Raw genomic sequence first — 23,185 nt, forward strand, 5'->3', positions numbered from 1 at the left:
TTCAAGCTCGGTTGTCCACGACAAAACCTCTTGTTACGGCCCCACCCGGCTACTTCCCCGAATGAGGATCAACATTTTGAATCCTGCATAATGTTAAAAATCGCTATTGTCTTACATGCATACCTAGTGATCTGCACACTACCTAGGGCTCAGGTCTGTGCGCCTGAAGGTCTTTGATACCAAGGCTTGAGAAGGCATCTAGCGCGTCCAAGACAGATGGGTATCTGAGCCGAGGTCGTTAGGAGGAAGAGGTGTTGTTAGTTGGACACCAACGACTTTGATGGCTGTAGCACTTTATGAGATCAAGCAGTAGTTTGCCTGCCGTGCATTCAACATGTCACCTGAGAGCCTCTCACATTTGTCGCCATCATCGAGGCAGTTTGAAGTGTCAAGGCCAAACAAAGCAACCACTATCTGGTACAAATACGCTTCTGTCCGCCTGTCGCCTTTATCAAAAGCCAGTCTGGAATGCCCTCTGCCGTCACCATGGCAATGCACGGTCCTGTCAACACAGAAAAAGGGGCAACGAAGGGGGCTACAGTGTCAAAAGAAGGGTTAGGGTTCTCTTCATGAAGCTTCTGAACCTCGAGAACCAAAACTCGGCTTTGCTTCGGGCATCACATCAAATGAGCAGGAACGTGGCACAATCGCAGTTGATTGGCTGCACTGGAGGATGTGACAGAGGGGCAAATGCAATGGAGTTTCGCGATAAGACGTGGGCCAGATCCTTATCGACCGTTTTACCCCTCCCCCTCATCAAACAGCCCACCTTGTGTCGCGACCAGCCCAACCCAGTTGCGCGCGTCCAACTCATCAGGGCCCGATCAAAAGGTTGGGACTTTTTTCTCTATTACCTAGAACCTTGAACCTTCCTCATTCAGATTGTTATTGTTATTACTTATCGCTACCTATCTTCTGTGTTTAGTTTGTTATCAGATCGTTCAGTGCACACCCTTCTCAGTCGTCATGGTATGCCTTCACCCCACTTTGCAACTGCCTCGTGTCTTGATGAAAAAGAGACCTGACTGACGATGTCGCCGCCCACTTGCACAGGCACCTCACGGGAATAACCTCTCCAAGGATGAGATTGCTCAGTTCAAGGAGGTGTTTGAGATTTTTGTAAGATTTTCCCTCACTTCGCACCTCACACCTCTTCTGCATCACCAAGTCACACCCGCCAAGAGGGCCTCCCTCATCCATCCATCTCAACCAACCACCATTTACCCTCTCGCTGACTCTTCCCAGGACAAAGACGGCACAGGCGACATTACCGCTGCCGAGCTGGGCGCCGTCATGCGTGAACTCGGCCTCAACCCCTCCCCGGAGGAGCTCCAAGACATTGTCAACGAGGCGGACCTCAACAAGGACGGCGTGATCTCGTTTGAGGAGTTCCTGTCACTCATGTCGATGGGCGTCAAGGAGACGGACACGGAGCAGGAGCTGGTCAACGCCTTCAAGGTGTTTGACAAGGACGGGAGCGGGACCATCAGCAGCGACGAGCTGAGGAATGTGCTCAAGTCCCTGGGCGAGAACCTCACGGACGCGGAGCTGGACGAGATGATCAAGCTGGCGGATAAGGATGGGGATGGGCATATTGATTATCAGGAGTTTGCGCATATTATGAAATAGGGGGGTTAAAATGGGAGGGAGGAAAGGGGGGGGATGGGTGGGAGATAGGATACCTGGTATTGTTAGATGGCAATTGATTGAAATTTTTGCTTCCTTTGGTTTTGTGCAGGATTTTGAGGGGCTGTGTTTGAACCCCTGGACCGTGTTCTTCTACACAACATCAACTCTAGTTCATTTATGTATTGACAAATACCAACTTGCAAAGGGACGGAGCGTGTAGGTGCGGCATGTGTTGTGGTGCTGATAGCTGTTCGTGTCCTTCCCGGGGCGCCCAAGGGAGTTATTTCTATGGCTCAAACCAAAACATGAGAATAACCTCCACAGGCTACGCTTAGGCACCACCTGGGGGCAGTGGCTTGAGCATATCTAAGTTCAACGCCCGCCGTCCACTAGCGCATTCCACCTCGACATAGACTTTCCCACAATCTCTCATTTCACGTCAAACCGTCTCTCATGTTTCGCACAAACATTTTCCATTTTTTGACACATCTTTTTGGACATCCAGTCAGTCACCAACAAAACCAAAACCACCATCTCGATTCGAAGTGACTACCTCCATCAAGATGAGCATGCGTAAGTACACATTACCTTGCTGAACCTCTCCCAACAACTAGTACTCACCTCTCTTTTTGATGATCACAGCAAAACTTCACTGGCCTACCATCACCGACCGCCTCGCTAAACTCCCCTCAACAATCCCGCCTCACGAGCGATACGTCCATGTAGCCAACAATATCGCAAGCGTGATCCGATGGAATAAGGATCTTCTTGAAGGGATGCTCCTCGAGGCACAGGCCCATTGTTGCGCTGCTGAGTTTGCGGCAAAAGATTGGTCCGAAAGTACCGATGCCAATGATAGCAAATTTGCTGAGAGGACACGCTCCAAGGAGACGGAAGAGAACGAGGAAAAGTGCAGGTTTTATGAGATTTTGATCGAGGTTTTGGAGGGTAACGTCAATCTTTTCTGCGTCTCAGGAAGGTTTCTAATGATTTGCATAGGAAAAATCAAGAAGTTGAAGACTCCAGTTGATAAGGAGAGTTGGGAGGATGATTACGGTAGGAATCTGGTGTTTTTATTCTTGGACTATCAAGTCGGAGGGAGGTTCGCTGACTGTAGTGATGTCTACAGAAATGGTTGACGAAAATAGAGACTCGGATGACCAGTGGGTGCATATTACCTTAGGCAGCCGTGCAAGCGGTCTGGCCAGCGCTCAAAATAGACCGTAGCATTCTCGTTATCGAGTGAAATTATGTGTGCGCAAGAAGAACGTTAAGTCAAGCTTCTTTTTCAGACAGGCTCGCCGCACTATGCACTTTGTCAATCCGCACTAGTGTGGGGCTACTTCAAATGTCGAGGAAGACATACATCTACAACCACTAGCTTTATACCCATATTACCCATGATATTTCATTATTGAAAATAAATACCTATATAAAATTGCCCATAAAAAACGTATTTCTTCGGAAAAATAAATGGTTTTCGCCATTGCACGATGTGCTTGAAGATGGTTCAACGTGAGGCCTGTTGATACATGCATCGCTAGAATAGGAGTTTAGATGGGAGGGTTAGTGGTATATGTGGGGAAAAGCAGCCCGCATAGTATGGATTGACAAAGTGCATAGTACGGTGAATGAACCTGTTTTTACAAAGCCTCAATGGTTGAGTGAGTCTTCAACCTTACTCGTTGTTTTGGGCGGAGGGGGAAAAAAGATAGCAAAAGTAAATTGACAACTGTGAGATTCGAACTCACGCCTCTTTCGAGAGTAGAATACCATTCATTTCTGAGTGGAAGATGTTATCTTGAGTCTACCGCCTTAGACCGCTCGGCCAAGTTGCCTGAGTGATTCATGTTTTTCTGCATCGGAAATAGACATCAGAGCACAGACCTCCCTGACCATCAAAGGTTGATCACGACAACACCAAAGGGGGAGCGCCACGCTTGTGTTGTCAGGCAGTACAAAACTTTGAAGTCATCTGTGTGGATCTTGGCGCCGCCATGGATGTAAGCTGCACCAGGTGGCGCCACCATGTCCATGGTGTACGAGAGCAAGATCTTGCTCTTCTAGTGAATAATACCTGTTTCCCATTTTGGACTTCCACCTTCTTACTTCAAACACCAACACAGCTCGCCCTGTTTCAGAGAACCTCACAACAATACCATCACAAACCAACCTCACCAGGCACAGGCACAATGTCCACCAGCAAAATCTTCCCCTGGTCCTCCATCAAGCCGAAACTCCTCACCTCCGAGGGTCGTTTCATCTACGACGACAGCATCTACGCCGACGTCGCCTGTGACATCCTCACCGAAGCCGCCAAACGCAACCCCCTCCAAGAAATGCTCGATGACGCCTTGCGGGCTCTCAAAGACGCCAGAAAGCTCAGGGAGAGTGGGGGGGGTGGTAACGATGCTGAGTTGCAGTTTGCCTTCTTTTTCATCTTGATTGGTATGGTGACTGTCCAGCTTAGAGCGCAGGAAAGAGAGGTCATTTCTGAAAAGATGAAGGGGAGCAAGAGCCCTGGGTGTGAGGGCACGGATAGTGGGTTGAGTGATGGTAGTGGGCAGAGTGGTAATTTTGGTACGTGGGATGTGGTTTGAAATTGGGGAGTGGAAAGACTGACGATGGTGGCATGCTTAGTCAAGATCGATCTGGATGAGATCCGGGATGTTATGGCGCGAGAGGGGGTCAAGAGAAAGAGCGTTTTGAACAAGGTTTCCGAGTGGGTTTTTGGGAAGGGGAAGAAATGAGGGTGTTGGGGATTGGAGGGCGATGATCACCTAATTACCTGGCCGGGTATTAAGACAGTTTATCACGACTTTAAGCGTAAATAAAGTGGGCCATGCTGCGATATACACGGCCAGGGCAGCATCAAACAGATCATTGTGATGTGAACTTTCGTGTTCAGGTTGCGTGGCGCTCTTGGTAAAACTCTGGGGTGTACGGTTCTTTCCCTCCTCAAGTTTCCAGTGCCTTATTCTTTGTGACAAAAGCTGGCAAGTCCAGTTGTAGGACATGCAAGTACCTTCCATCTGATGCTTTGCTTCTTGCCATTTCGGACGATGCTTCAGTTGTTGTTTGGCTTTTTGACGCTATGAAACCGGGGAGTGACGTGCTCAATTGTCCCAAAGCTTCGGTTATACTCACTTTCCATGGCCCTCCACCACCAAACTGAAAAACGCTCCAAGCCAAAGCTCCCACTGAGGCATACGCACGAGGATCAATCAAAGTATCGACAGAGCTCGCCTGTTTGCCCCAGAACCAGAAAAATCGTGACTTTCACACAAGGGTTTGACCGTCAGGGAAATGGCGGACAGGGAAAAGAAAGATGTTGAGCTTTTGGGGGAGTATACATTCTACTCCGTCATGACGCGCATAATCGAAGGCAAGTGTACAGCGCAGACAACACATCAAAACGGGTCTTGATATTGACAGCTTCATCAGCGGACAGGGATGAAGACAAGGAGTGCGTTGACATCACTCAGGACACGAAGGAAGCAAGGGCCGAAGTTCATGTCGAGAGGTAAGTTGGATTTCGTACGCCAACCTCACCTTAGGTACCTACAGTTTGCGACAGGAGACATACTGACATATACTGGCTACCTACTTGCAGTCATGGTCGATGAGCTAGACTTTGAGGATAGAGAAGAGCACTCACGTCCTCAAGGCCTTTCAGAAACAGAGAAGAAACAACAATCGTCATCATGTGAGTGGGTGCGCAAAACTTGGGGTAGCTGAACAGTTTGGGGGGCTGGAGAGACTCCAAAAGGCATTTCCCTGTGTGTGTTCTGATTTGGTGGAAGGAGATGCGAGGTTTGCTGTTATTAAAGCTGGCAGACACGTGGTGTAGGTTGTTTTGGGGAGCTGATGCGTGTTCAAGTGACTGGTAGCTTTGTCAGCGGTTCTCCTTTGATGTTGGTCGTTGCTTTTTGCTACCTTATGCTCTCCCTTTGCTGGTCGTTCTACTTTAAAAGACCCTCCTCGTGTGCTCTACCTGTGGGTTCTACTCTATTCTCTTGAATCCCAGTTCTTTCTTGCTGATTTCCAGCTGACGCCTCTCAACAGAACGCATGATGGAACACAAGTGGCCGAGGTAGGAACCGTGGGATTGGGCGTCTCAGAACTTCTCTACTTGTGTGTCAAGAGATCACGGGCACGGATACCACACGAAGACAGATACCTCTCATCGCTGAAGCTGCACTGATAAGTAACTGCGACTTGCCATGCTTTTATTTTTTTCTCTTGTTTTTTAATTTTTTCCACAAAATGTCGTTTGCCCACCTCTAAGATCGTTTGGAAACGCGTCCCCCGTCTCCGTTCCAGAACGCACAATGAGTGGTAAGCATCGTCCCGAGCCGCCTAGGTTTTATTTTATGCTCGTTTGCTAACGCTTGAATTTTATCCAAGATTCTCAAGTTAACTTTGTCGAGCTGGCCCTCAGCAGTATGCAAAGATACACATCCCCAACGATGTTTTTCAGGTACAAGTCAGTGCTAATAGCATTGGACTTTAGCACCGGAGATCTACTCCTTGTTGAGTTGTGACACCCTCACCCATGAGGTGGACATTTGAGCGCCGCCCGCGCTCTAGTTGGCACCCTCAATGGCGATGCCGGCATTCCCGCTGTCCTCTTGCTTTCCCCAATGCCAGGCGTTGTTCAACGAGGTCAAGGAGCCCTGTGTTTGGGGCATAGATCGTTCCAAGGTTGATGTGCCGGCGAGATTCGCCGCCACGCAGATGTTCTTGTATTACCTGCAGGGCGATCTCCACTGTAAAGCGTACCGATATCTTGTGGTGGGGATCGAGAAGATACAACTAATACATCTTATTGGCCGTTTCCGTGGACAGCTTGAGAAGAGAGGTTGCATTTCCAACCGTGTTAACATGAAGCGCGGAGAGAATAAGGACTAGCTCATCTAAAACAATGTAGTAGGTGACCTCCCCTTTGGTCATGGGTATGCCCTCCGAACACATTGAGGCCCCGTGTGCAAATGATAATTCGCAACATCATGTTCATATTTCAGCCTTGATAACGGGTACTCATGTCGACATTTCCTATTCACTCAAAAGCGCCCTCACTCAAACACCCTGACAAAGTGAATATAAACACGGCGGGTCAAGCGAAGTGAATTGGAGATCTGAATTGCTGGGTGTTTACTTATAAGATGTATTCTCCCCCTCTTCTTCGAGATCTCCACCCTTTTCCCATTTCAACCAAGATCTAACAAAGTTGCCAAATCTTCTTGATTACCAGCAAAGCTTTCTGATCCCATCACCAACACCGGCCTTTTCGCTTTTGCTTGTTCCATTTACTAGCATCAAAGTACTCGAACAATGACGACCTCGGACAATGGTAAGATGAAACTCTCTAGAAAAGCTTTGACACAAGGGATAACAAGAGGCTTTAGATGTCATCCCTTGCGCGGATGATATCCGGAAACTTGAGGAGAATTGGGTTGTTATGGATGCAAACGAAGTGAAAGATGCAGTCATCGTGAAGAAGCCCTAGATAGCTACCAATCCGTCTGTTCTTCCTAGTCGAGCGCAATACACCCAATTCTGCTGGTGTGAAGCTATGTTTCTTTTTGCCGTCGAATCTAATAAACGAGTCGGAGCCAGAAGCTCGGGTCGTCGCAGTTGGCAAACAGGCCTACTGCATGGGCCGTCCCTTTTCCATATAACTTCCCAAAAGTGATTTGAGCTGCTCGCCGTAACTGGCGCTGTTTCTTGGCCTGTGTGGGATTTGTTGGCAATGTGATATGAAGGTTTCCTATCAAGCTGTAAGGTAAGCAAGTTAGAGTCTGGGCTCCCAATACCGGATTCCGTTCCCAATTATTTAGTTTCGGCGTTGCTTATGTCGGCCCTATTAGATAAATGATTAGATAGTTCGGCGCTCTTATCTCGCCATCGCGGCCTATCCGGAACCTTTTCTAGCATTATCTCGTCGTTTAACTCAAAATTACTTTCGTCCCACCGCTCGTCCGAGACCGCGCCCTAAGTTCCTCCGATAGGGCTACCTTAACGGTTAGGTAATCTGAGTTAGCGGATGGCTGAGAGGAGACAATTTCGAGTTGACGGGCAAATAGAGTGTAAGGCTTTGCACCGGAGGCAGTACGATACAGAACCCGAGTCTTGTAATCGATGACAGGGACACTGTCAAATGAGTTGCAGGGCCTGGTAGAAGAGCTCGTCGTCGTACACATCGTTTTCGTAACCAAAAGTGTCCCAGTATAATTGGTCCATGTTGTATTGATGCAAAGGGTATATAACTATGTAAGCGGTGGCAAATCAGAGTTGGTGGACCTTGGGGGTTTAGGTATAAGGAGAAGTTGGAATTGGCGGAATTAGCGGAATTGGTAGAATAAATATTTCGGTGCATCAGACATGGCGTTTTAGTTATCTTAGTTTCAGATCATGCACCTAGCAAATGTGGCTGGTGGGCCTGCTTACCTTGGTCTGAACCTGCGATAACATTTGAGAGGCTTGTCAAAGTTTGCTGCAAATGCCTCTGCCGATGAAAATTCAAGCGGGTGTGGCTCATCCTCTCACAATGACGTACAGTGGGGGCAGTCCACGCAGAAAAGCTCTGATTTTTGGACCCTGAGTAACTTTATTTAATTGCATGACTCTATGGTTGTAGATAGGTATGTATAGGCAAATGATTTGTTAATATGGTCTTCCAAAGTCCCTCACTGTATGTAACCATATGACCCAAGATGTGCGGAGCTGTGACTGGCATGTTTTCCGCTGCCTCTCACACGTACATGCTGTGACGTAGGCCCAAGAAACCTAGGTATTCTCTTTGAGAATGGAGAGGGAGTCCATGACCCACAACAGAACAACCTGTCACAAAACAAGTGGTAGAAGTGTGACTGAGATATGAGGATTGCGGCTAGTCTCACCAGAGTGACTGGACTGCCGTAAGTCATTGACTTTTATTCCGCCGTTTATATGAAACCAGTTTCAATGACATTAGCAGAGGAGGACATCGGGTCGTTACTCCAAAGGCAGTTTCACAATTGAAGCTTTGCCAGATTTCAACAATCAACACAACACGGATGAAGGATGATAGTGACCATTTTGAACTGCAATCTTGACACTGATTTCCCTACCGTATATTTCTCTTGTTGTGTAGATAGGTACTTGAAAAGCTTTTCCAACTTCACTGTACACTAGTTTTCAAGTCTGATACCTACCCATCGATTCCATGATGGAGCAATACAGCCTCTTGATCACACGGAACAAAGATAATGAGAGGCCGACCTTTACTTCGGATGATCCTTATCACCTCCATCAGATCTCCTCACAGGTGATGATCGGGCTTGCTGGACCCACTGATGACAGAATTTATCTGGCCCTAGGAGTACAAATTAGGTGCTTTCTGCCGTCTTGGTACCCCCCTGCTCTTTTTTCCTTCCTTCGCTCAACCAACAGTCGTCAAGCCTGCCGTCCATTGCTACCTCCCTTCCATTTCATCAACTTCTTACTCGTTTTGTAATGGAATCACCTCAGCAAGTCGTAGTGATGAACGCCTTCGATTGGTCCGTAAGTGCCTCTCTACGTGCGACCTTGTTTTCCATCTTCTGTCGATCTTGACACTAACATTCTCTCAGGTGCCCGTCTGGACATTTAAAGATGACGATCAAGAGATTACACGCCTCGGGGACGTCATTAAAGCCGTCGCCAACACCATCATCGACGAATCCTACACCAATCATAAGATGTCGATCGACGGGCTCCGTCGCGATGCTTTCAGCATGCAGGGTCAATCTCACCATATAGCATTGATCGAACCTCCTACCATTGCCAAGATCTTTGAAACCTTTTTTGCGGCCGCTATGGCCAGAATCGAGGAGCTACACATTAGAGCAGGTCCTGGAAGGTTTTGGTAAGTTCGCCACCAACGTTCAAGGTGGGCAAGAACGTTGATAAAGCTGACATGAAATGTAACCCTCAGATGTCGTCAAGCCAAGGGAAGAAATTGAGATCGAGATGCAGTGGGAAATGGTCGCTACGGATAATATCGAGAGTTTCCCGACCGTCGAGGCCAAGTAGAAATCTACAAGCCATATTAATTTTTATGGCCCCATCATGACCTTCGAGCTGTCGTGTCTCTTTTGAAGAGACCGAATCGCTATGTTCTCCCACCACCAATTGTGAAGTTGAACAAAGTTCATGCGTTACCCGCATATATTTTGCAGGCCATGAGCCTGTATTATATAGGTGTGTTTAACCTTGTCTCTTTGAACAGGCATCTTTGCATGGATTTCCCTCCTCAAACATGTTCTTAGAGCGTCGCCTCGTCATGATCCTCGATTGTGACACAGATCCAGTTTTATCATTCAAGACCCTCGCCGAGGGCATGATGATGGGTTTCCACTTGCAGAAGAATCTGTTATTCGAGGATCTTACGAAGATTTGTCAGGAGTTGATGTATAAGATCATGGCAATGCCTCAGGAGTTGGCTAACATCTGGGAGAAATAATTTGAGGTGGCGATGGAGGCTACCGAGAAGATGAGAGACGGCGAGAGATAGAATCAAGATTATGAGAAAAAGCTTCAGTGCGTCGACTTTGGTATGTTTCCTCAGCTGGTACATACATGGATAGATATACTAACAAAAGAGGTTATAGTACCTAATTCTTAATCTCAAGGAACAAGTTGACGGTTTAGAAGAGGATTGGGAGGTAATTAATGCAAGTGAGGTTGATAATAGATCTGGGATTATTGAGAAGCCATTTGCTGTTTAGCAGAGGGCATACCACAGGGAGTTTCAGTTAGGTATCTGAGTGAATCCAAGACATGATTTCCTAAAGAGCTTCACCGTGCAATTGCTGTGGCTTTGTAATCATCTTCCAGGTTTGTCGCCTCCGTGCTTTGTAACTGCAAGATTACAAAGAAGGTACAAGGATAGGTATGATATTGATCCGGCACCCTTACCACACAAAATAATTGACACATAAAAGCTATAGTATTTTGTGAACCATACCTTGAGAAGTACTTATTAGGCCTTAAAAGATGGTCAATAGGTGAGTGTTTAAAGATACCTGGTAGTTAACAGGCCTTTAGAAATATTTAAAAGGCCCATTAATCCCCTTTCACGGTCTGCCATGAGTGATCGAATCTTGATGGTCGACGACGACATCAACCTCATTTCACTGTGTAACTGTGCGATTGTATGATTGGAAATTCCCAATTGGATGATGCCGAATTATCTCCTCCCCTCTTGAAGATAGGTGCACCAGGAATGATCCTGATCCCCTGTTAACGCCGATATCTCTCACTGACAGAGCCACCGATGAGAGCTCTGCACACAAGAGCAAACAAGACCAATATTTACCTAGCCGACCTGTGTGGGCTCGGGACAGGAGCCCTAAGAGCAACCTGCCTGACCCACACCAGGTAGGGAGCAGCTTATTACAACAGCTCCACGCCGAGCATCAGCTCTGTCCTGAAGTGAATGTTGGGGGCCTTGCTCTACGGCGGTGTGCCGGCACGGGCCTTAAGTGGGCTCCGGGTGTTCACATGGGTCTGGCGAGCAAGTGAATGCTGAGACAATGAAAGCCCAGACTGCGAGTTGTTCCTTTCCGGTGATAAGTACGTGACGGCAATTTTTTCGAAATACCCTTCTCATTCCAACTCTCTCTTCTATTCATCATCCCAAAACTTTGGACGACCGCCACCCGCCATCATAAAAAAACCTCCCGACGAGCAAAAGACCTCTGCTCTTGTCACCTCATCCATCATGGCCAACAACGTCTACATTTGGAAAGATATCAGTTCGTCACCCTCGGACACCCTACCTCTCTGCCATCTGTAAACTAATATAGCCTGCCCTGTACAGAGAAGCTGATCGACCAGAAGAACAAATACCCCGAGGGTCACGCCGCCGACAAATATGTCCTTAACTGTACTGCTCGTATCTTGACCGGAATACTTCATACCAGCCACTGTGTCGCCTGGTCTATCCTCCTCCGCGACGCTCGGGCGAAGCTTGCCGAGGCCAACGACATTTACTGGCGCGCCAGTGCGCGGGAAATGAAGGACAGAAAGCCGACTGGCAAAATCCATGTGGCCTACGGGCTGGCTTTGCAGAGGGACTTCTTCATCGAGCTGGTGGAGTGGCTCCAGTTCTCCACGAGCAGCATGGATTATGGTAAGTGTCCGGTTAAACCCCTGAGATATTTTTATGAGTATCATGACTGACGACCCTGGTAGACGAGGAACTCCAGAGGAAGCTGCAGGATACCGAGCAGATGCTGAAGAAGACCCAGAAGAAGCTGTGGGAAACCGAGAAGATGTGGAAGGAAAACGAGAAGTGGCTGGACAACACTGAGAAGGTGGTGGAGAAAATTGAGAAAAGGCTGCAGGAAACTAAGAAGAAGCTGGGGGAAACTGAGAAGACACTGGAGATAACTAAGGAGAGGTTGGAGAAGCTGGAGAAGCTGGAGGGGCTGGAGAAAGCAAAGACGATTGAGGAATCCGCGAAGATGTTGAAGAAGGCAAAGAAGTTGGATGAACTCCCGGAGACGCTGGAGGAACGCCCAAATAAGCTGGATAAGGCAAAGAAGCTGGATGGATTTCCGAAGATGCCGGAGGAACTCGCAGACAAGCTGGAGAATCTCTGCATTAAGCAGGACTTGAATGTTTTTGATGACGATGAGGATTGGGTCATTGTCGAGGCTGGCTCTGCTTAGATAATACCTAGGTTTCTACATCCTTGACTTGAGATAGACTAGCAAATCAGACTGTTTTTGACCTGAATGCAAGAAGTAACTTGACGACTTCTGTTTAGGTTCCTTTTACAACAGAACTCTTTGAGCAACCACCTGTCATGCTTAGGTATCTGGGAGTAACGACACATTTGATATCGTCAAAAACTGCCTCTGTGGCTTCCGCGTTCAGTACGCAGATAAGGTATGCTTGTTTTCTCGGGAGCCACCGGTTCTTTGGAGCAGTGCCTCATTGTCGATGAAACTTTGGGCACACACTTTACTTTTCCATCAGTGGCGGTGATGCTGAGCAAGTGAATTGGTGAAGGTAGCGCCAACTGACAGTCTACCAGCAAGTGAATTGACGATGTTGTCCCCAATCCCCACAAGTGAATAAGATAACCACTATTGTACCTCATAGACCCACCGATACTCAAGTAATCACTATGATAACCGCACGTATATATTTGCCATCTCCATTGCTTCCTCCTCATGCCCGCACTTCCCAAGCTCCATCGACAACACATCTCTACCTCCTTCTCAAGTCTCAAGGATACAAAACAAACACCATCATCTTCATGCCTTCCAGCGCTTTCAACTGGGGTGCCATCGGTGCGTCTCCTTCAACAAACAACCTTTACAAAATCCAGCTAACACACCTGTGTAGAGGAGGCTATCGAGATGAATGAGGTTGTCCCCGGCAAAGGTAGCAAGATGGTGTTCATGCCCGTCGCTCGCGACGTCATCCAGGACATGAAGAGCAACAAAAGAATCGCCATGGCCGCTTTGCGTCAAGACTGCCAGGAAGTCCTCAAACAAGTCAACAGGCAGTACCAGTCAGCAGCCCGCTCCGTCGCCGACAGTGTCACCCTCAGTGTGAAGGAGACTGCCTTCAACAAGCTGATCATCAAGAGACATTTCTTTGCCTTTATGCTGGGTTGGATCGAGATGTCGAGGGTGAAGCAAGGCATATCTGGGATTTCTGGTGTGTAGAAAACCTCTGATTGTGGAATAAAAGGAACTTGGCAGCTAACCACATGTATGCAGAGTCACTGTCGTCCAACTGGATTCTTGTGCCTATTGAATCCGATTGCCACGTGGATGTTGATGATGCAGACTGGGTCATGGTTGGGAAGGCCGATTTGGTTTAGGAAGAAAGGGATGAAGAAGAGGGCAGACACATAAGAGAGAGGAACGAGACATGGAGAACCAAACACCATTGCCCTATCGATAGATCCATATCGCATCAAAGGATAAAAAGACGATGAAAAGAGGAAATCTTCCTCCCAGGTGACAAAGCCAAAACATGAACAATCCCGTCGGTGTCGACGACCCCAATGTCGGCATTGCAGAGCTTAAAGCGGGCTGTTGGGCCCGCTTCCTGATTCCGTTCACTGACTCCGTGGCGCGAAGGAAATCTCGATGCTCCGATGAGTGCTTTGCTGTCGGTCTTGTGGGCCTGTGATGGTTCTCGACGCTCATGAGCACATGTATAAATTCCGTCCCAACTTCGCCCTCACCCATTTGTTTTTCGTTTTCCCACACATTTCACAACAGGCTTCAGTCACTACGCCATTAGGTACCTACCTAACATATCACCTGCCCCACCCCCCGTTCCCACAGTCAGTCATTGCCATGAATCCCCCAAATATTTTCAACTGGGACCGAATCGGTAATCACCCTCCAAACCTACCTACCTAGGTACCTCTTCCGACATATTAACCATACCCAGGGCGGGCCCTCAAGAAAGGTCGTGGGCCGGAGAAGATGCCGCTGCAGTCCACCTTCGACGAGATTGCCACCGCCTATTTCAAGGAGGTAATCTGGAAGGACAAGAAGGTCTCCCTTCACGATCAGCTCCGTGACTGCCGCGAGATGTTGGAGCACAGTGAGTATGCCTGGGCCGATGTCCCCACTGAGGATGACCATACCCCCGAGACCGCTAAGACCGAGAACATCATGCTGGTTGAGGTGGCTGTCCGCCGCACATTCTTCAGACTTTGCCAGAGCTGGATTAAGGAGAGGATGGGGACGGCTGGGGTTTCGGAGAGGACTGAGAATCCTGGCGTGTTGGAGGGGACTGAGAGCCATCCAGGTAAGCGAGGCTGAGCGGTCATGAGAGCTTTCCAGTGGGAGTGTTCTGATGCTGACAAAGATGTCAAATAGGTACAGAGGTTATTCCCACCAACGACAATGCCTGCACCTCCGCGGAGGATCATGGCTTTGACACGGGCTGTGATGATTGGGTTCTTGTTGAGGGAGCCTCGTGCTAGGGTTGGATTGGCAGCACAGTGTCCGATGTGGCGCGAAGGCTTCTGGATGAATTGTTCATCAATGGTAGACATGTTGATTGCATTGATGGGGACCAAAGAAGAGCAGGAATCCAGAATTAAAGATCAACTTTGCTTTAAAATACTCACTTTACCTGGATCTGGAGAGCTCTGCGACAGGTTTCGAGGAGTAGAATACCAAGTTGCTCCCAGTGACATCAGGGTCCACAATCGTCACATGAGAGGCTCTCGTGGCGCTCGTGGCGCTCCCAAGTTCACTACCAGACCACATTATATTCACTGTCTTTGACACAAAACTCAAACGCAGGTGAATATCCCATCAGATACCTGTTGCCCGCATAAAGTCCGACCCCATCCTGCCTCATGTATCAAATACATTCCTTATCGCGCCTCACAAGCTTTCTCTCATGCGCACCCTAATCCATCACCTCACCACCACAAACCTTTTTAACCAACCATCTATTCAAGTCAAGGTAGCCTCTCCAGTGCTTCACAATGCCCAAAAACGTCTTTGACTGGGAGCCAATCTGTAAGTCCGCCTTGAATCTCCTCACAAAGACCTGCTAACAAATATAAACAGGCGCCATCCTCATGGAGGGACGCGGTCCCGCAGACCTCCCCCCTCCGGCACTCTTCATGTCAACCGCCAGGGCCCTCATTGTCAATCTTCATCAGGAAAAGAAGATTCCGATTCGCAGACTCATTCGTGACTGCAAGGAGATGAGAGACAATAGCGGGTATGTACTGGGCGATGTTTCTTCTAGCAAGAACAAAGCTGACAACGCACCTACTTTTTTAGGGACGTCTTCAAAATACAATTCGGGAACTTGCCGGTGAAGGTCATCATCCGTCGCCAGTTCTTTCAGCTTACTTTGACCTGGCTGGAGGGCATGCTGCAGAAGGCTTGTGAGACTGCTGTTGCTGGGATGGATGATTATGGTAAGTTGATAACACTGAACTGAGGGCTTGACCTTATCTTATCTTATGACCGCTATCAAATCGAAGTTTTATCAGCTAACAAATTCTGTTCAATGGCAGATGGTATCCCAAGCGACCAGGATATTCTCAACTCGGAGCCTGACTGGGTGGAAGTCACTGGGTTGGAGGATTGGGTCTGGGTTGAAAAAACAGATGTCGAGGCTTGATTGAGCTTGGAAGACAGCTTCGCTCTTCTGTTTCTCAAGAACACTCCTTTCTGTGGGTGGCATGCGATGCAACTCAAAAATCCATCATGAAAGCCAGACGAGCTTTTCCAGGTATTAACCTTTCAATACCTTTTCTGTGATTTTTTGTGCCACGTATTAAAGAGCCACAATTGTCTCATGTCAGCACACAAAGGTAATGTAGGGTGTTCTTGCAACAACCTTGAAAACTGCGGCTGGCCGTGATCTAGAACCTTTTTCCATCCTCCTCTTACTGTCAAGCCACGATCCGCAATACCAAGCCACCAGCCGTCAACAAGAAAAGCAGGCAGCCAACAAAATACTGTCTTTGGTTCCAAGTTAATTTCCCAACTTAACCCACAATCTTACCCAGATCATTCCCACAAGCTCCAGACAACAAGTAAACTCCCTACCCATGATATCACGCCAAAAACCAAAATCATGGACCTCGACAACAGAGACACCATGGACGTCTCCTCATCCGACGTCCAAAACACACCCCCACCATCAATAGACCCAACCTTCAACTGGGACGAGATCCGTAACGTCCCCTCCATCTCCCATTCTAAACCCCTCCTAACCACACATCCCAGGCCCCCTCCTCCGCAACCCCCCAACCGACCCCTCCTCCTCCGGCGATCCCACCACTATCCTTCAAGAAAACTTCCAACCTACCTTCTCCCGCCTCCTCGACACCTACATGTCCCTCGACCCATCCGAAACCTTTGACGACATCGTCTACCTCCACAAACTCCGCACCCTCTCCCAAGAATGCACCAACCACCTCGCCATCTGCACTCACCTCGAGCAACAGTCGTCCATCCACGACAAAGACGACGACGTCCGGCTCCGCAGAGAGTTCTTCGAGATGCTGGCGCAGAATCTCGAGGTGTTTATCAGGGGCCAGGAAAGAGTCGTCGAGAAACTCTGGACGCAATCGGACTGGAAAAGGGAGCATGATGTCCTCGGTGGATTAATGGGGTTGAGCATGGGTGGTGAGTCGAGGGAAGCGAAGGAGGAGGAGGGGATGGAGGGGTTGGAGGGTAGTTAGGCAAAGAGGTAATGAATTCATTAATATTGATGAGAATAACAGCTCAAATAAATCCCAGCGCTTGGTTAGCTAATCTAACGGCTTCCTTTCCACCGGGGGTATCCCCCTCCAAGGCAACCAGCTTGTCTAATCCCAGTGATTGAACTCCCACTGGATCACAAAACCTCATGACATAATCTTCAGTCGGCCGGCCGATGTGACGGGACTCGCCTTCACCGCCGGGGAAGTCAGGGGCCGGAGTACCCTCGAGAAAGGCGGCTCTTTGGCGGGCGACATATTGTGCGCTTGTTTCGGTGGTGGGGCAGATGGGGATGTACATGACGCTTGAGTCGCCGTGGCCGTTGTGGGTTTTGTCAACGGCGTGGATTGCTGTTGTAGCATACTGTTGTTAGCTCGGGGACCATGGTGCTCCTATTAGAGGAAAGATGAGGTGTCACTCACTGTCACAATGCCAAACAACATAATCCCCCGGCCTTACCTCAGGAACATGCACCATCGTCCTCTCCAGCTCCAAATGCGGGTGTAACCCCTCCGGGAACTCCTGGCCATGTCCCGGAGACGCACCTTGCAAATCACTGGTCATCTTTTCTCCGCCAGTAAACTCCCAGTTGTCTACCTCCAGATGCCTCCTCTTGTCACCGCCAAGCTGGTTTAGTGTCTTGATATCCCTGAAGAATGGCCTTAGCAAAGTGTACACAGCTGTTTCCCTCACTAGAGGGTTGACAAGCATTGTCCCTTCTCCAGGCCCTGACTTGCTCATGGAGAGCCATCCCTGAAATGTCCGGAACATACTGCACGCTCCGAGGCCATCGTACAAGTTTGTCACGGCGTTCAGTCTGCCGCTGGCATCAAAGGGGTCGTAGTTCTCCCAGTCACCGCGGAAGATGGGGTTGTAGATACCGCCGAGGCCATAGCCGTTTTCCTCCCAACGTTCGACGCTGCCGCCGTCTTGGTGGGGACCCAGGGCGAATTGGGCGTCGCCTGGTTGGCGTATGCGGAGGCGGTCGGCGTAGCAGAGAGGGGTGGATAGGGAGATGGGTGTGCTTGGACTAGAGGCGTGCCAGAGGGAGGACATGAGGGTGGTTTGCGCCTTGAGGAGGGAGGGGTGGAATCTGGCGCGGGCTTGGGTGCTGGACCAGTACAGCTCGAGGACTTGGGGATGGTCTGAGGGGAAGCCTGCTTGGTGTTAGGACCGGTTTTGAAGACCGTGATAACCAGAGAACGTACCTTTGGTATGTGGATTTTGGCGGACATATTCCTCAATTTCGTACTTGTACGCCCTGGCTTCATCCTCGGGTATCACACCTTTTATGACAGCTACACCTCGTTTCTTGAGCTCTGGTTTCGAGGCTGCGAGGTCTTCTTCGAGATGGCTGAAGCGTATCTCGGGCACGATAGACGGACCACGTTGTGCGATTACCTCGTTCTCACGCTGCAGGACGCTGAGGAGCCGCTTCCAGCTGGCGATGACTGCCTCCTCATGGCCTTGGACCAGTCTGAGTTTGAGTTGGCGATAACGATCTGGAAGAGGCTCTGGGGCCTTGCCAGACATGGAGGCAAAAGCATCTGAGATGTCTCCTTCCCGTTTCTTGGGGCTCATGGACGCCATGGAGACGACCCCCCGCGTCTGGTACCGTGATGGTTGCCTACATGAGCGGAGGTGCGGGGTAGAAAGTCGTACACGGCATGTTGCCGGTGGGAGTCTCGCAGGGAGAACAGCCTTCATTTTGAATGGCGATATGCGAGCAGTTATCGAAATGTTGATGAGGCTGAAGAAGATGTTGAAAACTTCGGGGGTCAAGAACCAGGGGGGTCGGTGTGTTTGAGGGACTTTAGAACTCGAAACTTCATGATATCAAGGCATCCCGTCTTCCCGATAATCACGGCGTGATAATATACCCGAGCCTCGAGGTTGGGTCGCACAAACATCCCATTCGGAGTTGCTGTTTTTGGTGTCATTGAGCTCACGCGACTAACGTCATGGCGAGGTGACAAAGATATGGCAAAGGAGGGCCATGTGGCGGCGGGCTTGCCATTTCGCGGATAGATGAAGCTGCTGCTATCATCCACAGTGCTATGGGGTTTCAACACCGGGCCGAATGTTGAGGGCATGCCTTCCACGATATGCACGGCTTCCAGCGTGAGTTGGGATGGTGGTGGGTTGGGACACTTAGTGGGGGTCAGAAACCAGTGTTCCGGCGCGAGGATCCATTTCTCGCCGCCAAGCCCGCCAAGGCGGGGAAACGGTCTAACCGGATAAGGAAGCCCCGACGTCCCGACAGCCGAAAATCGAGCGGCTGTCTTCAATTGCTCTCCGCCTCTGTCTGTCGGCTACCACGGAGTGCGGACTCAACGGTGGACGGCTTCAATTGCAAGACGCCGGATTGATCACTCTCCGACACTGCTTTGCTTCGCTGCTCGCGAAAATCCTCTCCAGACTGTCTCCACACTTGGCGGGACTGCAACTCGTGGGGCTGCATTTTCACCATGCCTGCCAAACCTGTTGTCTTTGTAGCAACCGATTCCTCCGGCCTGCCCGTCAAGAGGAAACAGGCGCATCAGGCTTGCGACACCTGCAGGAAAAGAAAGGTGTGTCCTGCCAGTAATCTCTCCTTACTTCTTCTTCCGGTAATCCGAAGGCTCCGCCGCCGTTCCCTACAGCACATTCGACCATTCTTTGACAGGTTCAACGCAACATGGTAGACCATGGTAGACAGCTTGATGCAAAAATGAAGAGAACATTGCACCAGGGATTATCGGCCTTCAGGCATGCATTGAATTGGCCTTTACGTCTGCTTGGTAAAGACAAGAGCTTTCTCTGGATATTTCATGGCATACTCTTGGTTATCTACGGTGGCTAACTTTTCCAGAAACGTTGCGGGCATCTTCCAGGGAATCAATCAGTCGAAGACTCCAGTATCATAGATATCGAAAGTCCCAGGCCGTCGCCAAGTTTACGGCCTCAGAATCCAACTCCGCCTCACGCCACCCAACGCTCAAGCTCAAAACCCCAAGACCCTCCTGACGCGGATGTGTCTGACGCAGCCGCCGAACTTCTTCTTCGCTTCTTTTCACACGCCCGCGAGAAACCAGGACGCAGCGACTCCAGTCATGACGCGTCACAGAGAAAACAGCCGCCTATCGATTCAGCCCCAAGATTCCTCGGGGACCTGAACCCGGAAGGAATTCTAGCCGAAGCCACAATGACCACTTGGCCGGGGCCTTCCAACTCATCTGGTACAGCCTCCAAGATCACAGACGTTGAGAGGGATAATCGCCCTGGTGTCTCTATCCCGCCGTGGGCTGTGTCATCACCAGCAGGTGAAGCGACAACAACCTCAAAATCACCGGAAGCCACGCGGGACCCCGGTGATGAAGACCAGCCGACAGGGTTCTTCTCATTCCGTGTAGACGGGTCGTGGCTCAAGGTGCCAGTACGAGATGCAACGACTATCAAACTCATCAAAGAGCTCCTTGGAAGCACCACGGAAATTGCCCCAGCAGTCTTGCCTACAGAATCTGAATGGCTGTTCATGAGGGACATGTACCTTCGAAAGATCCAACCAATATTTCCAATCCTCGACAGAGAGACCCTTGTTGATCTTCCCCAAGACAAAAACGTACGCGAAGCCATCCAAGCCGCAGTTTGCCTAGCCATCTCGACCGATCCGGAGGTCAGCGGACGCTTGACATTGGGATGTAGGAGTCAAGATGGCAAAGGCTGGGTGCGAGAATCCGTGGACTATGAAGACTACTCACAAGCTTTGGCGAGCTTCATAAACACCCGCATCAGGAGCCGGGAGCTTCCACTGCTTTACAACCTTCAGGTCATGGGGATTACTTGTCTGTACTGGCAACCAGAGGAGGTCAACGAGCGGTCTGCTCCGCTGAATCTTTTTGGGAATCTGGTGAGCATTGCTGCCTCGCACGGTGTTCATCTGGAGCTTCAAGGAAAAGGCCATCTAGCCGATCAGAGATATCCTCCGGGGACTGGGAAGCGGCTGTTTAAGTGCATTTATGCTTTGGACCGATTACTTGCTGCCTTTTCGGGACGGCCAGTGATGTTTCACAATGAGGACCTCATGGACCGACCAAAGGCTGATCCTGACGACCCACCCAGCTTCCGGCTGTTCATGTCACTCATTCACGTTTTGGATCAAGTGATAGAGATGTATCGACCGCGGCCGACGGTGACGTACATTGATATTCCTGTGTACGAGCAGATGGCGCTGGATGTTGGGGCGCAGTGTGAGCCAGAGATAATATTGAGCAAGTGCCCACCGTCTTCCCTCCGAAGTTCTCTATTGTTACTGACAGCATGACACAGCCACACTTGAAGTCCTGTACCACGCTATCGGTGTCCTCTCGGTACGAATGACCCGCGAACGCTTCGCTACCCCTCCAGAAACTGACAACGGCAACACGACGCCCGTCAGCTATCAGCACTTGCCGCCAAGCAGTGTGAACGCACGCAGATCACACTCCTCAGACCGTATCCTCGATGTGATATCAGCGTACAAACTCAGCCCATTCCCGTTTGTGCCATATGCCCTGTCGCTTTCCTTGTCAGTCGCATACAGGAAATGGAAATTCAGCAAATTACCGATGTTCCGCACTCGTGGCAAAGCCGAATTCTTGAAAGTCGCTGCGGCCATTCGACAGCTCTCTCCTATCTGGGCCAACGCTCGTTTGAGCAGTGAGTTGGGAAACGCCGTGGTGCGCAATCTTGAGAGGAGTGAGGCGTTGCTTCGTGAGCGTGCCAAAGCAAAAGGGGGCGTCTGCGCGCCTTCCAAGCCTAAGGCGATCAACGACAGCGGTTCTGCGTTTAACATTGAACTTCATTCACGTGCGAGATGGCTTATTGAGAAGCCTGATGAGGACGCGAGGCAAGATTCGACAAATCCCCCTAGTCCACGCGCCAGGCTTCAACCTGGTCTCGTTGCGGGGGCCTGTGAGCCCCTTTCTCCGTTGTCGACGCTTGCGAATACATCACAGGGTCGTCCTGATACTGCAATGGCTGCAGGTAGCTATCATATACCGGACACGTCAGGTGTTGGGCATACGAATGTCAACTTGTTTGGGTCAATGGGCGGTGACCAAATGGAATCGAGCTCTGGGGAATTTATGGCTATGAATGATAGCTTGATATTCGACTCCTGGGACCCGACGTTTGCGCAGATGATTGACTATTCGTTTGCGAGTAACTTGGATCCGGGGAATCCGTTTGGGTCATGCGAGTATATGGGGTTTATATGAGGTTATACATTCGATGCTTCCTTTTCGGCGTTGTTGGGACCAACAAGCTTTGGGGGTATCCTTTTGTATTGGAACAGGGGCACATGCATCAGCGAAAGGTCAGGGGGTAGTTGTTTGTTACAGAAAATCGAATAAAGGCAGTCAAAGTGCCCGAGCCAGGTTGTTCTCATCCCAAACCTTGGTTTCTAGCGCCTTGCTGTCCTACCAGACAGATATGTAACATCAGTTCCAAACAAAAAAGAACCAAACTATCAGCCTGCATCGTCAAAGTCGCGGTAGTTTGCTATCAGACCCTCTGTCTTGCTCCCGATCCTCCATAGATGGTTGAAGGTTGCTATTGTGACTCCAGCATATTGCAGACATATACGCACTACCGCACAACACTGCTTGTGGGGGGCCTCGATGGGGGCCGGTCGGCGCTTGATGTGATGGTCCTGCGGCGGCAAGGCAGGCTTATAGCCGCCCGCCTTTGATTCTATAACACTGGGGATGGCCTCTTTTTTCTTTTTCACCGTCACCAATTCTTCCTGAAGTACAAGTTCGGTCAATGTCTCCAGCAACGCCAGAGTCAAACAAAGATGCCGGGAAGAGAGCGTCACCCGAGTGGCGAGAGATGTCGATCTGAAGCAGTATCGTTATGAGGAGCGGGTTCGGGAAGAAAGGCTCGGAGAGGGGGTGTCATATTTGGTTGAAAGGTGCACGATAGAGCAAAATTTTTTTGCTGTCAAACATGTCAAGTTTGACCAACATGATAACCGAAGCTCTCTTCGCAAGAACCTCAGCTCAGTTGTCTTGGAAATACGGATGATGGCACACCCGACCACCGAATGAGCATGCAAACATTATCAAGGGTTGTGGATATGGGTGGAATGCGCGCCAGGAGGTAGCTGCTCCTTTTGTTCTCGTGGAGTATACTACGATGGGGACATTTCGAGAGTACTTCCGGCGGTGTGGTGGAGCTCATGGTCAGCATTCGGATCTCCTCTGTGTTCAGCTGTTGGTTGGAGATGTGGCTGCTGGACTTTCGGCGCTGCATGGGTGTGGGGCTGTTCATGGAGATGTCAAGCTTGACAATGTGCCTGT

General features: G+C 49.8%; 10 protein-coding genes and 1 non-coding gene across 11 annotated transcripts; 10 read left to right on the forward strand and 1 right to left on the reverse strand.

Moving 5' to 3' along the window:
• The first annotated feature begins 759 nt into the window (after positions 1-759).
• Positions 760-1,658, forward strand: QC761_508030 (uncharacterized protein). The gene is made up of 3 exons (XM_062880012.1): positions 760-969; positions 1,054-1,119; positions 1,246-1,658. The coding sequence occupies exons 1-3, from the start codon at positions 967-969 to the stop codon at positions 1,627-1,629; spliced, it is 453 nt and encodes a 150-aa protein (XP_062731331.1). The 5' UTR covers positions 760-966; the 3' UTR covers positions 1,630-1,658.
• A 393-nt stretch (positions 1,659-2,051) lies between these two features.
• Positions 2,052-3,081, forward strand: QC761_508032 (uncharacterized protein). The gene is made up of 4 exons (XM_062880013.1): positions 2,052-2,202; positions 2,272-2,577; positions 2,629-2,685; positions 2,759-3,081. Exons 1-4 carry the CDS (start codon positions 2,193-2,195, stop codon positions 2,854-2,856), a joined length of 471 nt encoding a protein of 156 aa, XP_062731332.1. The 5' UTR covers positions 2,052-2,192; the 3' UTR covers positions 2,857-3,081.
• Positions 3,082-3,355: 274 nt separating this feature from the next.
• Positions 3,356-3,467, forward strand: QC761_0083720. Its single transcript has one exon. It is a non-coding gene; the product is annotated as a tRNA-Leu (tRNA).
• A 113-nt stretch (positions 3,468-3,580) lies between these two features.
• Positions 3,581-4,591, forward strand: QC761_508034 (uncharacterized protein). The gene is made up of 2 exons (XM_062880014.1): positions 3,581-4,209; positions 4,270-4,591. The coding sequence occupies exons 1-2, from the start codon at positions 3,627-3,629 to the stop codon at positions 4,377-4,379; spliced, it is 693 nt and encodes a 230-aa protein (XP_062731333.1). The 5' UTR covers positions 3,581-3,626; the 3' UTR covers positions 4,380-4,591.
• Positions 4,592-11,374: 6,783 nt separating this feature from the next.
• QC761_508075 (uncharacterized protein) lies at positions 11,375-12,326 on the forward strand (the record flags this gene model as incomplete). Its single annotated transcript, XM_062880016.1, has 3 exons — positions 11,375-11,408; positions 11,474-11,785; positions 11,848-12,326. The coding sequence occupies 3 exons, from the start codon at positions 11,375-11,377 to the stop codon at positions 12,324-12,326; spliced, it is 825 nt and encodes a 274-aa protein (XP_062731334.1).
• Positions 12,327-12,787: 461 nt separating this feature from the next.
• QC761_508076 (uncharacterized protein) lies at positions 12,788-13,616 on the forward strand (the record flags this gene model as incomplete). Its single annotated transcript, XM_062880017.1, has 3 exons — positions 12,788-12,953; positions 13,009-13,326; positions 13,389-13,616. 3 exons carry the CDS (start codon positions 12,788-12,790, stop codon positions 13,490-13,492), a joined length of 588 nt encoding a protein of 195 aa, XP_062731335.1. The 3' UTR covers positions 13,493-13,616.
• A 360-nt stretch (positions 13,617-13,976) lies between these two features.
• Positions 13,977-14,450, forward strand: QC761_508077 (uncharacterized protein; the record flags this gene model as incomplete). Its single annotated transcript, XM_062880018.1, has 2 exons — positions 13,977-14,013; positions 14,074-14,450. 2 exons carry the CDS (start codon positions 13,977-13,979, stop codon positions 14,448-14,450), a joined length of 414 nt encoding a protein of 137 aa, XP_062731336.1.
• Positions 14,451-14,905: 455 nt separating this feature from the next.
• Positions 14,906-15,976, forward strand: QC761_508078 (uncharacterized protein). The gene is made up of 4 exons (XM_062880019.1): positions 14,906-15,161; positions 15,213-15,369; positions 15,432-15,571; positions 15,671-15,976. The coding sequence occupies exons 1-4, from the start codon at positions 15,128-15,130 to the stop codon at positions 15,775-15,777; spliced, it is 438 nt and encodes a 145-aa protein (XP_062731337.1). The 5' UTR covers positions 14,906-15,127; the 3' UTR covers positions 15,778-15,976.
• Positions 15,977-16,260: 284 nt separating this feature from the next.
• QC761_508079 (uncharacterized protein) lies at positions 16,261-16,846 on the forward strand (the record flags this gene model as incomplete). Its single annotated transcript, XM_062880020.1, has 2 exons — positions 16,261-16,336; positions 16,389-16,846. 2 exons carry the CDS (start codon positions 16,261-16,263, stop codon positions 16,844-16,846), a joined length of 534 nt encoding a protein of 177 aa, XP_062731338.1.
• Positions 16,846-19,070, reverse strand: QC761_508080 (uncharacterized protein). The gene is made up of 3 exons (XM_062880021.1): positions 18,074-19,070; positions 17,288-18,022; positions 16,846-17,215 (listed from the first exon to the last, which is right to left on the reverse strand). The coding sequence occupies exons 1-3, from the start codon at positions 18,570-18,572 to the stop codon at positions 16,890-16,892; spliced, it is 1,560 nt and encodes a 519-aa protein (XP_062731339.1). The 5' UTR covers positions 18,573-19,070; the 3' UTR covers positions 16,846-16,889.
• An 81-nt stretch (positions 19,071-19,151) lies between these two features.
• On the forward strand, positions 19,152-22,102 carry QC761_508090 (uncharacterized protein; the record flags this gene model as incomplete). The annotated part of the gene is made up of 3 exons (XM_062880022.1): positions 19,152-19,435; positions 19,717-21,115; positions 21,174-22,102. Exons 1-3 carry the CDS (start codon positions 19,334-19,336, stop codon positions 22,100-22,102), a joined length of 2,430 nt encoding a protein of 809 aa, XP_062731340.1. The 5' UTR covers positions 19,152-19,333.
• Positions 22,103-23,185: the final 1,083 nt, after the last annotated feature.

The sequence above is a fragment of the Podospora bellae-mahoneyi genome, chromosome 5, assembly GCF_035222275.1.
Source record: "Podospora bellae-mahoneyi strain CBS 112042 chromosome 5, whole genome shotgun sequence".
NCBI lineage: Eukaryota > Fungi > Ascomycota > Sordariomycetes > Sordariales > Podosporaceae > Podospora > Podospora bellae-mahoneyi.

What these genes read in the sequence shown, in the direction of transcription:
- QC761_508080 (XM_062880021.1), bottom strand. Translation starts at nt 18,572, where the DNA reads ATGAAGGCTGTTCTCCCTGCGAGACTCCCACCGGCAACATGCCGTGTA. An exon ending in CCAAAATCCACATACCAAAG is followed by an intron (nt 18,023 to 18,073) that starts GTACGTTCTCTG and finishes AACACCAAGCAG; the next exon opens with GCTTCCCCTCAGACCATCCC. An exon ending in TGTTGTTTGGCATTGTGACA is followed by an intron (nt 17,216 to 17,287) that starts GTGAGTGACACC and finishes ATGCTACAACAG; the next exon opens with CAATCCACGCCGTTGACAAA.
- QC761_508032 (XM_062880013.1), top strand. An exon ending in TTTGATCGAGGTTTTGGAGG is followed by an intron (nt 2,578 to 2,628) that starts GTAACGTCAATC and finishes TGATTTGCATAG; the next exon opens with GAAAAATCAAGAAGTTGAAG. An exon ending in GAGTTGGGAGGATGATTACG is followed by an intron (nt 2,686 to 2,758) that starts GTAGGAATCTGG and finishes TGATGTCTACAG; the next exon opens with AAATGGTTGACGAAAATAGA.
- QC761_508034 (XM_062880014.1), top strand. Translation starts at nt 3,627, where the DNA reads ATGGATGTAAGCTGCACCAGGTGGCGCCACCATGTCCATGGTGTACGA. An exon ending in TGGGCAGAGTGGTAATTTTG is followed by an intron (nt 4,210 to 4,269) that starts GTACGTGGGATG and finishes TGGCATGCTTAG; the next exon opens with TCAAGATCGATCTGGATGAG.
- QC761_508078 (XM_062880019.1), top strand. Translation starts at nt 15,128, where the DNA reads ATGCCCAAAAACGTCTTTGACTGGGAGCCAATCT. An exon ending in GAGATGAGAGACAATAGCGG is followed by an intron (nt 15,370 to 15,431) that starts GTATGTACTGGG and finishes CTACTTTTTTAG; the next exon opens with GGACGTCTTCAAAATACAAT. An exon ending in TGCTGGGATGGATGATTATG is followed by an intron (nt 15,572 to 15,670) that starts GTAAGTTGATAA and finishes GTTCAATGGCAG; the next exon opens with ATGGTATCCCAAGCGACCAG.
- QC761_508030 (XM_062880012.1), top strand. An exon ending in AGGAGGTGTTTGAGATTTTT is followed by an intron (nt 1,120 to 1,245) that starts GTAAGATTTTCC and finishes GACTCTTCCCAG; the next exon opens with GACAAAGACGGCACAGGCGA.